This window comes from Camellia sinensis, unplaced genomic scaffold, assembly GCF_055761805.1.
Source record: "Camellia sinensis isolate YWXY unplaced genomic scaffold, ASM5576180v1 Unanchor1, whole genome shotgun sequence".
Taxonomy (NCBI): domain Eukaryota; kingdom Viridiplantae; phylum Streptophyta; class Magnoliopsida; order Ericales; family Theaceae; genus Camellia; species Camellia sinensis.
The window spans coordinates 9,011,966-9,029,566 of NW_028128987.1; the positions used below are offsets into that span (position 1 = coordinate 9,011,966).

General features: G+C 34.0%; 1 protein-coding gene across 8 annotated transcripts; it reads left to right on the top strand.

Moving 5' to 3' along the window:
- Positions 1-449: 449 nt before the first annotated feature.
- On the top strand, positions 450-17,382 carry LOC145814366 (uncharacterized). Of its 8 annotated transcripts, none has more exons than XM_082911150.1 (10): positions 450-647; positions 863-1,165; positions 1,271-1,362; positions 1,481-1,552; positions 4,633-4,739; positions 5,128-5,183; positions 6,637-6,811; positions 8,628-8,711; positions 14,707-14,985; positions 16,282-17,382. In XM_082911150.1, the coding sequence occupies exons 2-10, from the start codon at positions 992-994 to the stop codon at positions 17,130-17,132; spliced, it is 1,890 nt and encodes a 629-aa protein (XP_082767276.1). In that variant the 5' UTR covers positions 450-647; positions 863-991; the 3' UTR covers positions 17,133-17,382. The 8 variants fall into 8 exon arrangements, with proteins under 8 accessions (XP_082767276.1, XP_082767278.1, XP_082767274.1 ...); XM_082911152.1 differs by having other exon boundaries at positions 483-647; positions 6,637-6,781; XM_082911148.1 differs by having other exon boundaries at positions 487-647; positions 14,707-15,015.
- The last annotated feature ends 219 nt before the right edge of the window (positions 17,383-17,601 follow it).

The following is a 17,601-nucleotide window of genomic DNA, read 5'->3' on the forward strand; positions in this document are numbered from 1 at the left end:
AACCAAACTATGCTGAACTGAACAAAATCGAACAATTTTTCAATTAGATCTAGGCTTTTTTTGGTAATTAAGTTAAAAGTCGGTTTATTAATATTCTAATTTTTTGTAATCACCAATTTTTTATTTTTTGTAATCACCAATTTTTTACTTTTTTTGTATATTTAAAAAAAAAATAAAAAAATAAACTTTTAACTTACTTTCTAAAACAAACCTAACCAATTCGGTTTTGACATTTTTAAAATTTCGATTAAGAATTTCAGACCATATTAAACCGAATCTGATCGAATGGCAGTGCATTGTTATTTTTTTACTCTATTTCGAATAATGCTATATGTACTAATTAATATACTAACCAGTATCAATACTAACTAGTATCAATTGATGATGTGATATAATTTTAATTTTTTTTTAAATATTTATAATATAATTAATGAATAAGATCAATAATTAACCTTAATACGCTAGTTAATACAGCTGCCACCACCCCCTAATCCAAAGACCAAACCCATCGCCTTCACACACTCTCCCAATAGAGCGGCGCCAAAACCACGGGACCGAGGAGGAACGATGCTCTGTTCAGTTTCACTATGATGAATTCCGATAATGATTTTAGAAGAATACGGCTCATAGAGACCTTGCAAGAACAGGTCTATTTCTCTCTTATGTATATATATATATTTGACATATACATAATATATATGTATGTATATGTATAAAATCTGACTGATTTTGATTTAATTTTTTTTATTAATATATTTGTGCTTTATGCTTGAATTGAGTCATCGTTTGAGATTTATGTTTGGCATTCGTTGTTTTCTGAAATTCTCCTCTCTTTCTATATATATATATATATATTACACAGGTTTTTGTTTTTTGAATTTCTTTTCTGGGTAAAAGAGTGCTGGAATAGTGGGATTTAGCTCCAAGGGAATTCCAATTAAGTGGTTGCGGCATTGCCATAGGAGCCCTTAATTGTAAACAGTGAATTGAAATGGAGTCATTGCTAGGGTTTATGGAAACCATGAGCAGCTTCGATGTCGATGTTGATGTCGGCCGATCATGTGACTACAAGTTGGTCCCATGGCTTACCTGGGATGAATGGGACTTTGTCAGAGACTCTCTCTTCTCTTCTTCCCCACACTCCATTGCCTCAGCTCTTCGAAGAGTAAGTACTAACATAAAACTCCTATTTTCTGGGAAAATTTTTTCGAGAAGCAAACGGAGGTTAATGATATTACAAATTTTAGCATGACCAATTGGGGTTTTCCAGATAACGGTGTGGCGAAGCAGAGGGTGTCTTCCTGTTGTGATTGAAGTAACTGCTTCGATTGTTGAAATTCAGCAAAAAGATCCTTTTTTTAGGTAAATGAATTTTTTCCCCAAACTTTTTTTGGTTAATATTCCAAACTGAAATAAACTTGAATGTTGTGTGTTTATTTATTTTATTATTATACTGAGGAATTGTCTTTGTCAATTGTAGAGTTGACCTTGGTGATGATGCTTTGGACTCGGAGGAGATGCTGACGATGCTATATTGCATGGCAATTGTGAGGTAATTATTGTTTTATTGATGAATTATTCTCATGGGTTTTTGGGTTGATGCATTAAGAGAGAAAAAGAGATTAATTTGCAATTGTTACTTTGTGTTTGGTTGCGGGATTTGGAAACAAAAAGGGAAAATTTGGTTATAATTTTCTTTTCCTAGAGCTTTTATTTTTCTTGTTTTTATTTTTTTATACTTCATTGGTACTACTAAATCTCGTTTGGATATAAGAAAGCATTCATTCTCTCCTGATGTCGTCTATGTGTATGACTATGTTGGAAGTAGTTGAAAGTTTTTAAATGGGGTTGAAGTTGATAAATATTTTCACCTCAGGTTGAGACTTATACTCATTATGATTATTATTTTTTGTCTAACTTGTATTTCATGAACAAAATGATTTATTGTTTTATGTCAAAAAGAAGATCCAAAAAGCATTTATCAAAAAAAAAAAAAAAAAAGAAGATCCAAAATCAACTATAGGATAAAGTTACTTGTACGTTCTCAACTCCCAAAACTCCCCGACCCTAGGCGAAAAAAGAAAGGAAAATATGGAGCTCTCAATATATATATATATATAATATTTCTTTCTTATATGAAAACTTGGTTGGCTTCATCCACACTCCCCTTAAAAGCAATATGTTGCCCCCTCTTTTAGGAGGAGCGGGTTGGTGTTGGTGGGCTTAATCAATGCTGGCTTAGGTTATATCATGGTTCATGTTAAAAGTAGTGGTAAAAAAAATCATAGTGGCTCATGGGTTTTGATATATTTTGTATAGATATGCAACTATAAAAACCCAAGCTTACTAATATCGAGTAAGTATTTTAAGCTTGGCTTGCTTTCCCTAAAATTTGAGGTTGTATTGAAAAGTGAAGCTCAACCTTTTCTTTCTTTGTTACAATTTGGGTGGACACTGTCACGAGCTGTATAGTTATTCTTGCAACCATCGTTAAATCTGATGGAAAACCCAAGTTGATTAATATATTTAAGCTTGGGTTGCCTTCCCTATAAATTGAGGTTTTGTTGAAAAGATAAGCTTAACCCTTTCTTTCTTTGGTGCAATTTGGGTGGACATTATCACGAGTTGTACAGCCAAACCTGATTAGTCTTGCAACCATTGTTAAACCTAAAAGAAAATCGTAAGGGATAATTTAGGAGGTAAATAATAATCAGTGTGTTTGATTTTAATTTTCTGAATTCAGTTGTCTGAAAATTGAGTTTTTTATTTTTCATGTTTTTTTATTTTTAGTGAATATTTTTTAAATTTTAAGCAATTTTTTTACTTTTTTTGATGTACCTTACTTAGATGTATCTAAATAGTAAATTATTTGTGAAAAAATATTTTAAAAAATTAATAAATACACAAAAATACAAAAAATGTACTAATTTTTTTGTATTTTTTGTATTTTTTTTTTTGTATTTTTGATATTTAGTGAATTTTAAAAAAAAAAAATTTAAAAATATTATGCTTTTTAAGTGTATTTATGTTAGGTGTGTCTAAAAATTTAAAAAAATTGTCTAAATATTAAAAAAATTCAGTGAAAACAAAAAAAAAAATACGGAAAACGAAAAGGTAGAATTTTGAAAACTAGAAACAAACAAAGTGAATGCTTTCTTTTTTTTTTTTTTTTTTTTTAACTGTTGTTTTGAGCTCAGCTTCCTAATCCAAATGAGCTAAACATTTAGGCTTGAGATGGCGGATATAAAAAAAAGGGGTGGCCCTTGCAAAATTGTTACCCCCATATCTAGGGAGATTGTTCTCTTAACTTGATTGTGTCGTTAGAGATACAAATAGTAAGCCTTACGATTGGGCCAAGATGCCATCTCTGAGGAAGTTATTAATGAAAAATCTTAAATGTCTCAACCTTATTCTTGAACTTGATTGGCAAGGCTTAAGAGAAAATTAGGAGAATTGAGATAATGTATTGATAGTTTAAGCTTGCCTTGCTGAACAAACGGTCCAATTTTATTATCTATTTAGAAAGTCTCTCCTGCTTTGTTCCTCTGAATGCCATTTGTGTGTATGGCTCTTTAACTTTTGCCTAGGAAATGATGTTGTACCTGTGTCAGTTTATACTTTGTTATGAGTTTATTGCGTTGAGATGGGTTTGGCTCAAGTCTTTCTGCCACAATGGTAGTTTAAGGATTTGGACTTGAACTTGGCTTGATTTGATTCTCAACTCCTTTCATAGGTTTGATCCTTAAAGAAGCTTCTTAATTTGAAGAATTCTAGATTGTGAAATTCTCTTACCACTTACTAGATGAAATGCTTCACTTTTTTGGCCTAAAAAGTAATATAAAATTTAGTATAATTTTGTAAAACATGTTCTTAGCTGCTACAACATTAATTAAAAACTGTTACCAACTCAAGTTGTGATAAACAAGGTCATAAATTGCTCATCAATTATTATTATTATTATTTTTGGCATTTTTTGTGCTTGAAGAAAATTCATGGCTCTAGTTTTGATTCCTATTATATGATTTTATCAAACCACGACTATTACATCAACTAATACTGTGATTTAAAACCATGAGCTGGGAATACTGGTGTATGTCTTACCTATATATGTATAACAATTATTTATAATTTCAAAATAAGTATACTTGTCATTGGTATACCATATTTTTAAGGGTAATACATTTTATAGTCTATTCCTTTAAAATAAAATGTGTGTGGCAACTACAAGCACATGTTATTCTAGGAATTAGTATTGCGAAGTGTTGAACTATAATAAATAACCCATCTGTACATAATATATGTATGGAAATTGCTGATTTGATGAGCGATAAATAAGTTGAAAGTTGAAAAGTATTTTCCCCCTCCCCTGCTTCTGTTGGTTTAATCGCTTGCTTACTAGTGTTTAAATGTTGGGCACCTTTTTTTTTTTTATTTTCCCTCTTTTGGGGGTGGGGGGAAGTAGCATTATTGAGCAGATATGCCTTTTCATTTCAACTTTTAGTGACCACTCGAGCATGTGTAAGCTTCATGTTGTAATTGAATGTGATTAATTTTGCTCTTTGCATGTTTGTGACCTTCAATTTCAAACTTTAAGAAGAAATTAGGCTTAACTCTTAAATTTTTTCTTTGAAGGCTTGTGAATGGTGTTGTTGAGAAGACACGTAGAAAGACAGAGGTATCAATTGCGGAGGCAGCTGATGCAATCAATATTCCACGTATGTTGATTGATATTCGCCATGGTAAGGAACTCCAAATAATCATTACGCTCAAGTCAAAATATGTATTTTCTTTATCTAGTTATTAACATTTTGTCTTGCTATTTTAACCCCTAAGTCTAGGGAGTTGGTTACTTTTGAACCCCACCACTTTCGAGTCACGTTAGAGAGTTAACATTTTAAGGCTTAGGGTGCATTCATTTTTGAAAAGTGTTTTCTGTTCAAAAAAATAGATAAAACGGAACTTACATTGATCAATCTCTCTATTTTCTCTACTGGGTTGGCAACTAGATACCACTGAACCAACACTCGGTCTATCATTGATGCATTCTACAAATTACGGTAATGTTTTTCCCTTAAATGACATATAAGTAAAAACCAACATTGGTCACTCTTTGATGTTTATTTGTAGAGGGTTCTCACCGTGATCTCCCTTCACTTCGGCTGGCTCGTCTTGCTTCAATTAAGGTATGTATATGTTCTCTTTCTGTCGTATATAGTCTAATCAAACTGTCCTCATTGGGAAGCTTGTTTGCCATGATAAGTTACTAGGTTTTTGAGTGTGTAAAGTGGTTTGATGTCTTGTGCAGAAAATTGCTCTAATCACATGTGGGTAGCTCTGTAGTTTGTGTTGCCTTATATATTAGAAATGATTCCAAACACTTGCCTTTGGTATTCTTGTACCAAAAGAAGATTGGAATGGGCTTGTCCAAAATGTTGGGCTTTAAACAATTATAAGATATGCCATGTTGGTCCAACATAACAATGTTACTGGGTTGAAGTGGGTGATTATCCACATGCTAAGTTTGTCAAAAGGCTCACTCACTTGGTTAGCCTGTAAGAGGCACCGCTTTTCTTTCTAAATTGTTTTGAGTCTTAAAAGAATAGATGGATTTTATTGATATTCAGTGATGATTATGACAAAGTTTCAAAAAGAAGAAAACATATAGCAGACAAGGATCAATCTCGAAATTTTGGCACTTCAGGTGTGTTTCTACTGAAACAACATCTTTAAATCAAAAGATTCTAGTGAATTGACATAGAAAATTAGATGATCCAGAACCCAAAAAAAAAAAACTAAGAAATCAACCCTTCCATTTTACATGTGATGCAATCCACTAGACGAGCAAGAAAAAGTAAAGCTAAAGAAGTGGCAATATTTGGAAATTGGCATGAGCTACTATTTTTATTAGAGTCCTATTTGTGTTTGTTTTGGGTTTAATATGCTACTAGTTAGTTTAAAATTAATTTTTGCAAGTTGATCAGGTTTGGGGTATTTTGGTAATTTGCAGAATTTCTGTGGGTTGCCATGGGTTGTCTTATGGGTTAAGTTGTTTAATTCTTTTTTTGTTTTTTTTGTTTTTTTGGATTTTATTTGTATTGGATAAAGTTTAGAAGTAAGTTTTTAGTAGTTTCCTTTTTGGTAAATCCAATCCAATTGGAAAAGAAAGTCTCTAAATTCTGTATAAAGTCTCTAAATTCTGTATAAAGTCATGTGATGCTTCTAGTTTAATGGAGTTGATATTTTAGAGAATTTTAGAGCTTTGAATCTTTCTTATGGATTGTGAGCCGTGATATTTTCCTATTCTTCTAGGATAAATTACCCTTTTAACTTTGAAACAGAACTTTTCACTCCATCCTTATGTTTTGCACCAAATCCAAACTGAAGGAACTATATATTTTTCTATGCTTCTAGGAAATTACTCTGTATGGAGCTCCATGATAATACAACTTGAACTGATTAATCCAACTGAATTGTTTAGTAATATTCATGTTGATTTGAGATTACATGACCTACAATACACACCTTTGTACCTTTCACATATCTTGTGAATGGTATCATTAAATTCTGCATTTCTTTACTGTTGTTGTTGTCTGAAAGTTAAATCACAAAGCATTATAATTCTGTGGGCAATTTCAGGCGCTAGATTGGTTGAAGTCTTATTATTGGGAGCCGCAAAAGAAGGCAATTCCATTTCAAAGTGATGGCATTGGTAGCCTCCGAAAAGAAATCAAGTATAGACTCTGTGAATTGGCTTTTTGGTTGAAAATCAAGCACACTAAAGGTTCAAGTTCTTCATTAGCTAAGGGGAAACGTGCGTATGGATTTTTCACTTTTTATTTATCAGTGTTTTTCTTTTTCCATGGCTTGAAGGATTCCTTGTCTTTCTTCCCCTTTGTATCCTTTTTAATTTGTGGCATTCATTCAATATTTTGTGTTTGCTATAAACTAAATAGACATTATTATGCTTCTGCCATATATTCAATAATTCTTTGATTGTTATATGTGTGTGTGATAAATTGATAGTATTCAGAAGCATTCTTCTGTTATATTATTTAAAGATTGCCTATGAGGTCTCTTTCTTTAAATGCTAATCAAGTCCTGGTTGGCCCAGCTTAAATTGTAAGGTAAATTGGAAAATGAGCTATCTATTATAAAATCTTTGATCTATTTTCATATAACAGGTTTTTAATTAAGCATACTTTCCTTTCTCTTAAATATGTATAGTAATTTGTTTTATTTCTTTCTTCTGTCACAAGTTAATAACAAGTATTACAACAGAGCAGATGCTTTAATTCAATATTCTGTTCTAAGATCCTAAAGAACCTGCTCTGTTCTAATACTTGCTTGCTGTTATTAACTCGTGATAGAAACAGGAAATAAACAAATTAACTTGTGGGATAAAAAATTTGAAAATGATACAAACAGGGTATTAATTTGAAATTAAGGCTCTTTTAGGAAGCACTTTTAAATTAAGACCCTGCTCTGCTTAAAGAACATCTGAAAAGGGTACACTTTTCAAATACATATTTGAAAATCGGTCTTAAAAATGATACATATTGTTTAATTATGTAGGATTATGTACATTCAGAAATAAGATAATCCATCGTTCAGAAATAAAATGAAACATTTGGAAACACTTCTCTTTAATGCAGGTTCAGAAATAAAAATGATACCCTATTTTCTCTTTAACGCATGTCTTAATTTCTCTTTAATGCAGGTTTAGAAATAAAAATTATCCTATTTTCTTTTTACATTTGAAGTTATACTTAAAAAAATTACCGTGGATATTCAAGTGGTATATTTTGGGTTGGTGTAATATTTTATTATTGTGGGGTTAATTAAAAGGACTTGAAAATTTTCAGTATTATGATGCAAAATCCAACAACTGCTAAACTGGTACTAAAGCAGTCACAGTCCACCTTTGTAGAGGCATTGTATTTCAGCTACTGAAAGAACGCTTAGTGATGGGTTATATACTATAACTTCCCCAAGTCTGACGCAAAAAGAAAAGGAAGAAGTAAAATCCACATGTTTACAGCTAAGCTTTTCGTAGGCTGCTTGTGATTCAAATACATCATATTTCTATCACAGTGGAAGAAATATTCAGTGAAAGGCCTAAAACTACGTCGTCTGTGGAGCAAATAATATTATGTGTAGATATATATACTCGTAATATCTGCCTGAATGAAAAAAAGAAATTCTTTGTTATGTTATAAAGAAAAGAAACATTTTTGGCTACATTCTGTATGTTGTTTTGTGTTATTGGTCTACCTCACCGAAGGCACATGCCTTATATTCAACCTTATGTGATTTTATTTTCCGTATGTATTTGTTGTCCCTTTAAAACAACTTATGTAGTCATGTTAGCTAATCCTAGTAGTTAGGACAATGGTCAGTTGAGTTGAGTTGAGAAGAAGAGTTAGTTTGATTAATCTCTTGCATAAAGGAGCTTTATGGTTACTTTTCCTTTTTTTCGTCTATTACTTGTGTTGTGCTCGTTTTGTATCTTTCTCTTTTTTCTATATTATTAATAAAATCTCCTTTGTTACTGATAAAAAAGGAGAAGAATTCAAAATATATAACTACTCTACGACCTTTGATTTTATTGACATCCTCTTCTTTTGTAGGGACTAAACATTGCGAACAACTTTGCAGGCGTAATAAGTTTCTCTCTCTTATGGCCGGCAAACCCCAATCTTCAAAGTCTGCAGGTGAATCCATTTAATGTTATTTTTAAAATTTTCCAGACGTACATGGCAGTGGTGTTTTTCAGCTTTTTATAGCCAGTCTTATGCTATAAGACGTGGTTCAAAAGTTGGGTTGTTTGATTTTTATTTTTTGTAATTTTTTCCCCTCCCCTCTCCTCTCTCTCCTCTAAGTGCCATTTTAGTGGCTGGCTGTCTTGAATTTTAAATCAAACTGGTTTTCCCTTGGTTCACCTTTACAACACCAATAGGTTTTCTCTCGGCTCACCTACAGTCCTTATAACAAACTTCAAACAAAACAAGTAACTGGATTTTCTTAGTTCAATCCAAAACCAACCACCACCAAAACACAATTCCTATCACTTCAACTACTATGTTCACCTTGAGCTCCTAGGGTGTCTCTAAATGAGATTGAAGTGTAGGTGTATGTAGGGCTGGGCATAAAAACAGCTGACCTGCAAAATCCGTCCTATTCGATCCTACCCGCAGTGAATTGGGCAGTTTCGACATAAGTTTAGGACGGATGCGGGTCTAGTTTTAAGAAAAAGTTCTGGTTTGGATCGGGTCTTGGTTGGACCTGCACTAACCCGACCCACCCGCAGATCAATTTAAAAACAAAATCTGTTTTGTTTTATTAGTTTGAACCCTAGTAGCAGCAAGTAGCAGCCCAGCAGCTGCTTACTCTTTTATCATCTCTTATCTCTCTCTCTCTCTTGCCGACTATTGAAAGAAAGTGAAAGACTTCTTTGATGATGATCTGAAGACAGACGGCGAGTTTTGACATACAGATACATATACATATATCAATATCATATATATATTCATGTTGTCCCTAAAGATTTGACAATAAAACTAAGGAATGCATCAGGTAATATATATGTATATATGCATATATCAATCATCATATATATATATATATATATTCATGTTGTTTTTCTTTTAAGATTTGACAATAAAACTAAAGAATGCTCCAATAAGATGTAATACTTTCTGATATGCTCCAATATAGTGAGGTGGACATTGGTTAAGCTTGATGAATTGGTTATGGATGCTGTGGGGTGCTGGTGCTATGCTTTGTTTGTATTTTTTCTGGAGCTGCCTGTGTTCTAATTTGTTTTCTTTTGGTGTGTGGCATCAGTGGGGTGAATGGGCGTGATTTGAGATATTAATTTTTCATGCATAAGATTTTTAAATCTCTTGGCTATTAGTTTTACATGAACAGAGTCCCAAAAAAAGTGGCCAAAAAACAAGAGGCCAACAAAAATTTTTCAAGAAAAGCAGAAGCTTCAACCCGCACATCCGATCTGCACCCACCCATGGAACCGATTGACCCACCCACACAAGCCGCAAACCACATTTCGGGCGGCTGCAGGTCCAATTTTGTTAACCTGCAGCAGTGTGGGTCAGGTCAGACCTGCGACCCGATCCAGCCAAAACCGGCCCGTGACCAGCCATAGGTGTATGTGATGGCAATAATGTATTAACTACACAAGAAGGTTGAGAACAATACCTTCCACTAGCAAAGAGATCAAAGACTTTAAGGAGCAATGTCTTGAAAGACTTGTGTTGAAGGTTGCTCTCCCTCTCTAGGGTTGGATAAAATGTGTGTGTATAAGAGGTGTATAAACTCTCTAGGTGTCTTCTCTCATCTAAGAATCCTGATGGGGCTTGGGTGTATTTATAGGAGGCAGTCCCTGGCAATTAATATTTAGTTTTTCAAAATTTCCAAGTCTGTAGGCTTGCCCACACCACAATTTTGGTCAGCCCAGTCTTCTGGAATGCACTCTTGGGATTCCACTTTGTGTTGACTTACTTGTTTGCTTCTGTTAGTCCACATGTGGGTATGCATGTATGGAAGACAACCTAAAAGGCCTACATGGTCGACCAACCTATATGGTTGGTCTCCTGTTGATTAGACACAACCCTAGTTGACCAAGCTTCAATGTTAGTTGCCCAAACTGACTACATGAATTGTAGAGCCCATTCTTTATGGTCTTCTTGATCCTGTCCTTGTCTAAAGCTTTTTATTTGCCGATGAAGCTTTCCCGTACCATCTTGCATGCCAATGAAGCTTTTCCGTAATTCTTCAAGCTTCCAAGGCTCTCTAAGGCTTGTCCAATATACTCTCTTCATGAAAGTGGCCTAAGAAGCACAAGCATGATATATAACACAGATACGACACGACCACGTTGACAAAATAGTTTAAAAAACAATTCTGTGTTTCTTCGGGGTGTGGCTTGGTTTCTATCTAAAAGCACATTACACAGTAATGAAATTCCCAACCTAATGCTAGTACTAACATTAACATCACTTTGTTAGTTCTTTTGGGGGTTGGTGGTGGTGGTTGACACTTGGAAAATTTAGCCAAAACCCCTTTATTGGACCCGTATTTGGTGAAAAGGACATCCCAATTTATTTTGCTTCATAAACCTCCTGAGGAGGAGGTGCATAATTGAGTAAAGACAAAATAAAAATCATTTTTTTTTCTTGGACAATATTGCTAGAGTAACATGTTATTTTGAACCAGAGTAACGTGTTACTGTTTACATCAATTTCGACGGTAATAATATATATATATATATATGTATATATATTTTAAAAATTTCATAATCAACATGATAAGTAAAAGAGCAAATCTGGAATTTCACATGAAGCACATTTAGGGCATCAAGAACTATAGATTTGGAATAATTTTGAGTCTTCATGTCATTATAGTAGGTTTTAGTAATTAAGGGTATAATAGTAATTCCAATAATTGTTGAACACGGGTTGTATGGGTCACCCATGTGTTTTATTTTGGGTTAAGTTATTAAATGGGTTATTATATATGGGTTTTATTATGTCTAAAATAATCTTAGTGGTCAAAAGTTCAAGTTTCCTATTTTGATATTGAAGTAGAATTTAGAAGTCATTAAAGTTTCCCATTATGATTGAAGTAGAATTGGAAATCATAGTTGGTCTAGAATATTATTAAACTAAACCAAATCAAGCCAAGCCTTAAGTCCATCAAATGGGGTCGGCTACATGAATCATTCTTCTCTACGCGGCTTTATCAAAGGTATTTCGTTAGTCAAATTAAGTAGATCCATATTTTTATTTACAATACTAGTCAACGTTAATCTAGGTTTATCCGGTCCCATAACACTTCCATCTACCATCACTACATCGCCTCTCTTCACTACTGTCTCTGTTGGTCTCCATTGAATATGACCAAACCATCTCAATCGATTCTCTCTCAACTTATCTTTTATCGGTGCTACTCCTACCCATTCTCGAATATACTCATTCCTAATTCTGTCTTATCTAGTCTTGCCACACATCCACCTTAGTATCCTCATCTCAGCCACACTCATCTTATCTACATGTTATTTCTTGGTTGTCCAACACTCCATCCCATACAATATCGTTGGTCTAATAGCCGTTCTATAGAACTTACCTTTTAGTCTAGTAGGTATTCGTTTATTGCACAGTACCCTATACGCACTTCTCCACTTACACCGCCCCGCCTTAATCCTATGGGCCACATTCGTATCAATCTCCCCCGCCGTTGTGATAATTGACCTAAATAACGAAAATGTTCACTCTTAGGCAGTTCTTGGTTTTAATCTTCATTTCTCCGCTGCTTTCATTGTTACTGTTACTAAATTTACAATTCATGTACTCTGTCTTAGCTCTGCTTATCCAGAATCCTTTAGATTCAAGTGATTTTCTCCAAATCTCCAACTTTGTGTTAACTCATTCTATGGTCTCATCCACCAGTACGATATCGTCTGCAAAAAGCATACACCATGGCACGTCATCTTGAATATTTCTTGTCGACTCATCCATAACTAAAGTAAAAAGATAAGGACTTAATATAGATCCTTGGCGTAACCCTACAGTGATAGGAAATTCATTTATCTCTCCAACAGGTGATCTAATAGTGGTCACCACCCCTTCATACATGTCATTAATCACATCAATGTTACATTTTGTCACCCCTTTCTTCTCTAACACCCACCATATTATATCTCGAGGCAGTCTATCATATACTTTCTCAAGGTCGATAAACACCATGTGAATGTCTCTTTTATTTTCTCTATATTTTTCTATTACTCTCCTCAAAAGATAGATCGCTTCCATCGTTGACCTGTCAGGCATAAACCTAAATTGATTCTCTGACACCTTTGTTATATCTCGCAATCGGCGTTCCATTACTCTCTCCCACACTTTCACTATATAATACATTAGCTTGATTCCTCTATAGTTGTTGCAATTCTGGACATCTTCTTTATTCTTATAGATTTGCACTAAAATACTCTTCCTCCACTCATCTGGCATGTTACTAGTCAACAAAATTTTGCTAAATAACCTAGTCAACCACGCAATCCCCTTTTTACCCAAACACTTCCAAGCTTCAATAGGGATATCATCAAGTCTTAAAGCCTTATTTGATGTCATATTCTTAAGTGCAATCTCCACTTCAAAGTTCATAATCCTGTAATAGAACCTATAGTTTTGGTTTATCATATTACTGACTATTTCTTTCCCTATTGATGTACCTCCATGTTTCTCATTTAGTAGTTTCTCAAAATAGTTGTTCCATCTCTTCTAATCTCTTCATCCTTCACCAATACTTTAGAATCCTCACTCTTGATGAACTTAACTTGATTAAAATCTCTTGTTTTCCTCTTCCCATATCTTAACAAGTTTGTGTGCTTGGCCTATCCCTTGCGAGGATGAATCACTTCTCTCTCTCTCTTGTTCTTGTTCTTCTATCCAGCAAGGTTACTGTTCACGTTATTGTTCACAGCGCTTAGAACAACCACCCAATTGTTCCTAGACACTTGTGTTTTCATTCCCAAAACCCTACCCTTTTACAAACCCTTAAACTCCTATTTTTTTAAATACTTATGTAGTCACAAAATCCTACCAAATTCAGCCCTACAAGTCTACTATTGCCGCTGTCAGTATACTTAAACAGGGCTCACTACTTGTAGGAAAGTAATCCTTATTCGTCCTATATCACAACATGGATCTTATTTGATAGATCTTGATGAGAGGATTTTAAAAATACTAATTTTATTAAAAACCAATATCTAGATCAAAAGTTATATTATTTTAAAGTTCAATATATTGGTAATAGCGGTATATGTTGGACTTTTCAAGGAAAACTTTTTGTGCTTATTCTTAATGCATTGAAGTTTTATTATGAGGGGATTTTGACCAAATCCCCCTTTACACTTGGGGAGCAAGGAGCCTAAACACTATCTATCTGGATATATGAATATAACGGTGAGGAGTGACGATGGCTAAATTGTATTTCACACTGATCCCAACCATATAAGAATACAAAATTGCTGGAATGAATGTAATTTAGAAAGATCCAACCTGCTTTTTAGTGTAAAACTAGCTGCAACTATGGTAATTGGAATTACAAAATGTTAATAAGAACGCTCTTTACACTACTGCAAAGAATAATAATGATAAATTGTATCGAAGTATATAAAACATGATTTATATTATTACTTTCAGTTTTAAACTACATGATTAAATCACAACTTATGCAACTGTACAAATGTTAGTGATCCAATATTATATAACTGTTAGAATAATACAAGCTTAAATTATATTAATCTCTTTATTTATTTATTTATTTCTTTAAAGCAAAGATAATTGTCTTAATTAAGGCTTGTGGTTCTTACATCAAGTTTAGTTTTTCCTCCATTTTGATTTTTGTTTTTCAGAATGTTAGTTAAGGGAATATGTCATTTGGGATGCAGCTGGAGTATTTCGGAATAGTGTTTTGTTTGTGTGTTTGGGCAGATTGATTCTATAGAACTTTGGTATATTAAAATTTTGTTACTTTCGTATATTGAGGAGAAAGAAAAACAGATAGGAGAAAATAAGTATTTGTTACCTTGCCATTTTGGACTTGGGGAATTTTGAGAAAACTAATATATTGTTATGTTGTTTTATTTTTTGTTTTTTGTCTTATCCATTGATCTGTTGTCTGTTTCAGGTTCTAAGAAACAGATCACCAAGGCATTCAAACATCTTATTCGATTATATTCTTCCTGCTCCTTAGAAGTAGTGTCCGTTTTAGTACAGCTGTTGTTGAGCGGATCAGATTCAAAAAGTTATCAAGTCAGTCATAGTTCAACTCATGTGCAGAGTCTATTTGATGATTGGAAGCCTGTCGTTAAGAAATTGTCAAATAAAGAACCAGAGTTGCTTCTGAACCTTATTAAGGCAGTCCTTGAAAAGATTGAGACTCAAGAGGCCATGGAATATGAAAGTGGTAACTGCTGTCTTATTTCTAACATGTTAGGTACATTTTGTTTTTTGTTTGTTCAATTAATATTTCTGGTTCTTTCATTTGACTTCTAAATATTGTATTACATTTAAGTTTTAAAATGAGAAAATTGACATCAATTTTTTTTTGGTTGAAATACAGAGGGACAGCCCCAATAACAATTAAATTAACATATAACTGGTATTTCCGAATATTGTCAAGAGGCATAATTTTTGCTGAGTTTTTATGAAAAATTTTACCATCATCTTGGCAAACACTGGATTTTCTTTGTTGGGTTTGGTTGCTGCACTACTTTTGGCTTGGAAAAGTTATTTTGAGCTGTCTTTAGGTGATGGAAACCTTCGTCCATAATATGCAAATTAGTTTTGATGTTTGAAATCTTAATAATGCCTGGGATTTACGAATCACAGAGATACTCCTCACTTAGTATTTATTTTTAATTTTTTGTATCTGTAGATATCATAGTTGACAATCCCATTCTGTACCTATTGGTATGGTTCAGTACTTTATTGTACTGGCGACAAAATGATACGAAGTGAGTTGAATTCTCTGCAGGGTAATTTTTAGGGTAGTGCCTGATTATTTTAGATTGCACTGGGCTATTTCACCAATTGGGGTAGCATGGGCCTCTTCTGGTACATACTGGGAGAATTATTGTTTAGTCCATTATAGGATTTTATGAAGGAAAAATAGTTAAAGTTTAAAAAATAATAGAGTCCGATGGAAGTTTAAAAAGTAAAAAATGATCAAATATTTCAACAGTTAATATGTATTTAGAAAAGTGTACACATATATCAAATATTTTACGGCAAAGATGAAACATGAGGAGGATTAGGAGTGGTTATGCCAATATCTTGCTTTTAAGATTTTGACTTGTTGATATGTTCACATCCTACTTTTTAACAGTTTATAACTAGTTGACATGCCTTTATTATCTGTCATTTTTGAGTCCCTGTTTGGAGAGAGCTTGAAATTTGCCATCAAGTTTATTTTTAGATTTGATCACTAACTATTGGTTTATCTCTAGTTATCATTTATAATGTCATTCCTATTTTTTTTGCTCAATGGAGGGAACTAAATACGTAAGTCAACATTGTCTGTGTATGTCTGGGTAGTATGTCCTGTAGGTTTTTCCCTTGACACCATAGTCTGGAATAGTGGAGAGATGAATTTTAGTGTCTTGTAGCTTTTTGTGTCTGTGTATGCAATGATTAAATGATCTTACAAAGTTGTTTCTTTTGTGTCTTCGATAAAAAAAAAATTTGGGTCAAACTTTATTAGGAGAACATGCCATATCAGAGAATACAACTGGGGTGCACCACATTGAAAGACTTTCGGATCTGTTTGAGTGGCTAGTCAGAAATCTGAAGGGACTGAAGCCTATAGGGCGGGGACATTCTGCTACTGTAACTGAAGGTTCTTCAATAGATACAAGTTTGCCAAAGGCAACTCTGGTGAAACTCCTACGAAAATCTCTTCTGGTTTCAAGTCCTAGCAACAACCAGCTCAGGGATGCGGCCTTAGTTCTCGCACAGATGATTGGAAATAGCTCTTTGGTTCAGAAACTGAACAAGCTATGTTTTCTAGAGGCGTCAAATCCTACGTTTGATGAAGAAAACTCTCCCGCCACGAGTTCTGAAAGCAACCTTGCTCGGCTAGAGGATTCTATTCACCAAGCAGCCAAGAAGCTTGAGTATGTTAAACTTCGCCGAGTGAAGAGCAATGTGTTGAAGACAACGGATGGTGATGTGGGAAATAAGAACCGATGGGTTATAACAAAATCATGGAACTCGTGTCCGATTGGTATGTTGCCCTGTGATGTTGGTTCTTCTGGTCGGCTTCCTGTTCTCGACTGTGATGATGATGATAAAGATCTAAAGCCATTAGAAAGCAAGGAACAGAGGGCATTGAACGAGGGTATGCTCAAGCGAGGACTCGATTGTGATGTTGAGCTTTTCAATAACTTGCATGTTAAGAAGATGAGGGGGAGTGAAGGTGTGTGTGAATCGGATGGTAAGGATGATACATCGTCAGAAGGTGTCAAGGGCCGGCTGATGATTGGTGGGGTTTGGAAGAAAGTTGAGGAGGAAGAGGTGTTTGCCATTGCATCAGCTGTAAGGATTTTGGTTTAATTATTACTCCGAGCAAGGAATTTGCAGAATAGCCGAGCCGATTTTATACGGTTTAGTTTGGCTTAATCATTTTTGTCCATCCCACTTTATATTTTTTTACTTCCAATAGCTGTATCTTTCTTCCTTTTTTGGTTGCGTTGTAGGTTAATCTTCATATAGTAGTGTGCTAAAACCTAATGCAGGACGTCCCTTGCTTTTCCTAATGCAGGTATGGTCCTGCACAATACGCAGCATTCCATTTTCATTTTTATGCGCTCTCTCTCTCTCTCTCATGTTGAAAATATTGTGATTTGAGCTAGTAAAAGAGTAATACTAGAGATACTTAAAAAATGTATCAAAAGTTTTGTCAAATGTTTCACATGGATCTCATGTGAGTCCTACACTCGTGTAAAACATTTGGTAAAATTTTTGGAGTCTAGCATTTTTGAGCAAAAAAACATTTTCATTTTTATTGTGGGAATAAAATAAG

Bases quoted from the DNA above. Each gene is read 5' to 3' on its own strand.
- LOC145814366 (XM_082911148.1), top strand. From the start codon at position 992: ATGGAGTCATTGCTAGGGTTTATGGAAACCATGAGCAGCTTCGATGTC. The intron at 1,166-1,270 runs GTAAGTACTAAC...GGGGTTTTCCAG, and splicing joins TTGCCTCAGCTCTTCGAAGA to ATAACGGTGTGGCGAAGCAG. The intron at 1,363-1,480 runs GTAAATGAATTT...TGTCAATTGTAG, and splicing joins CAAAAAGATCCTTTTTTTAG to AGTTGACCTTGGTGATGATG.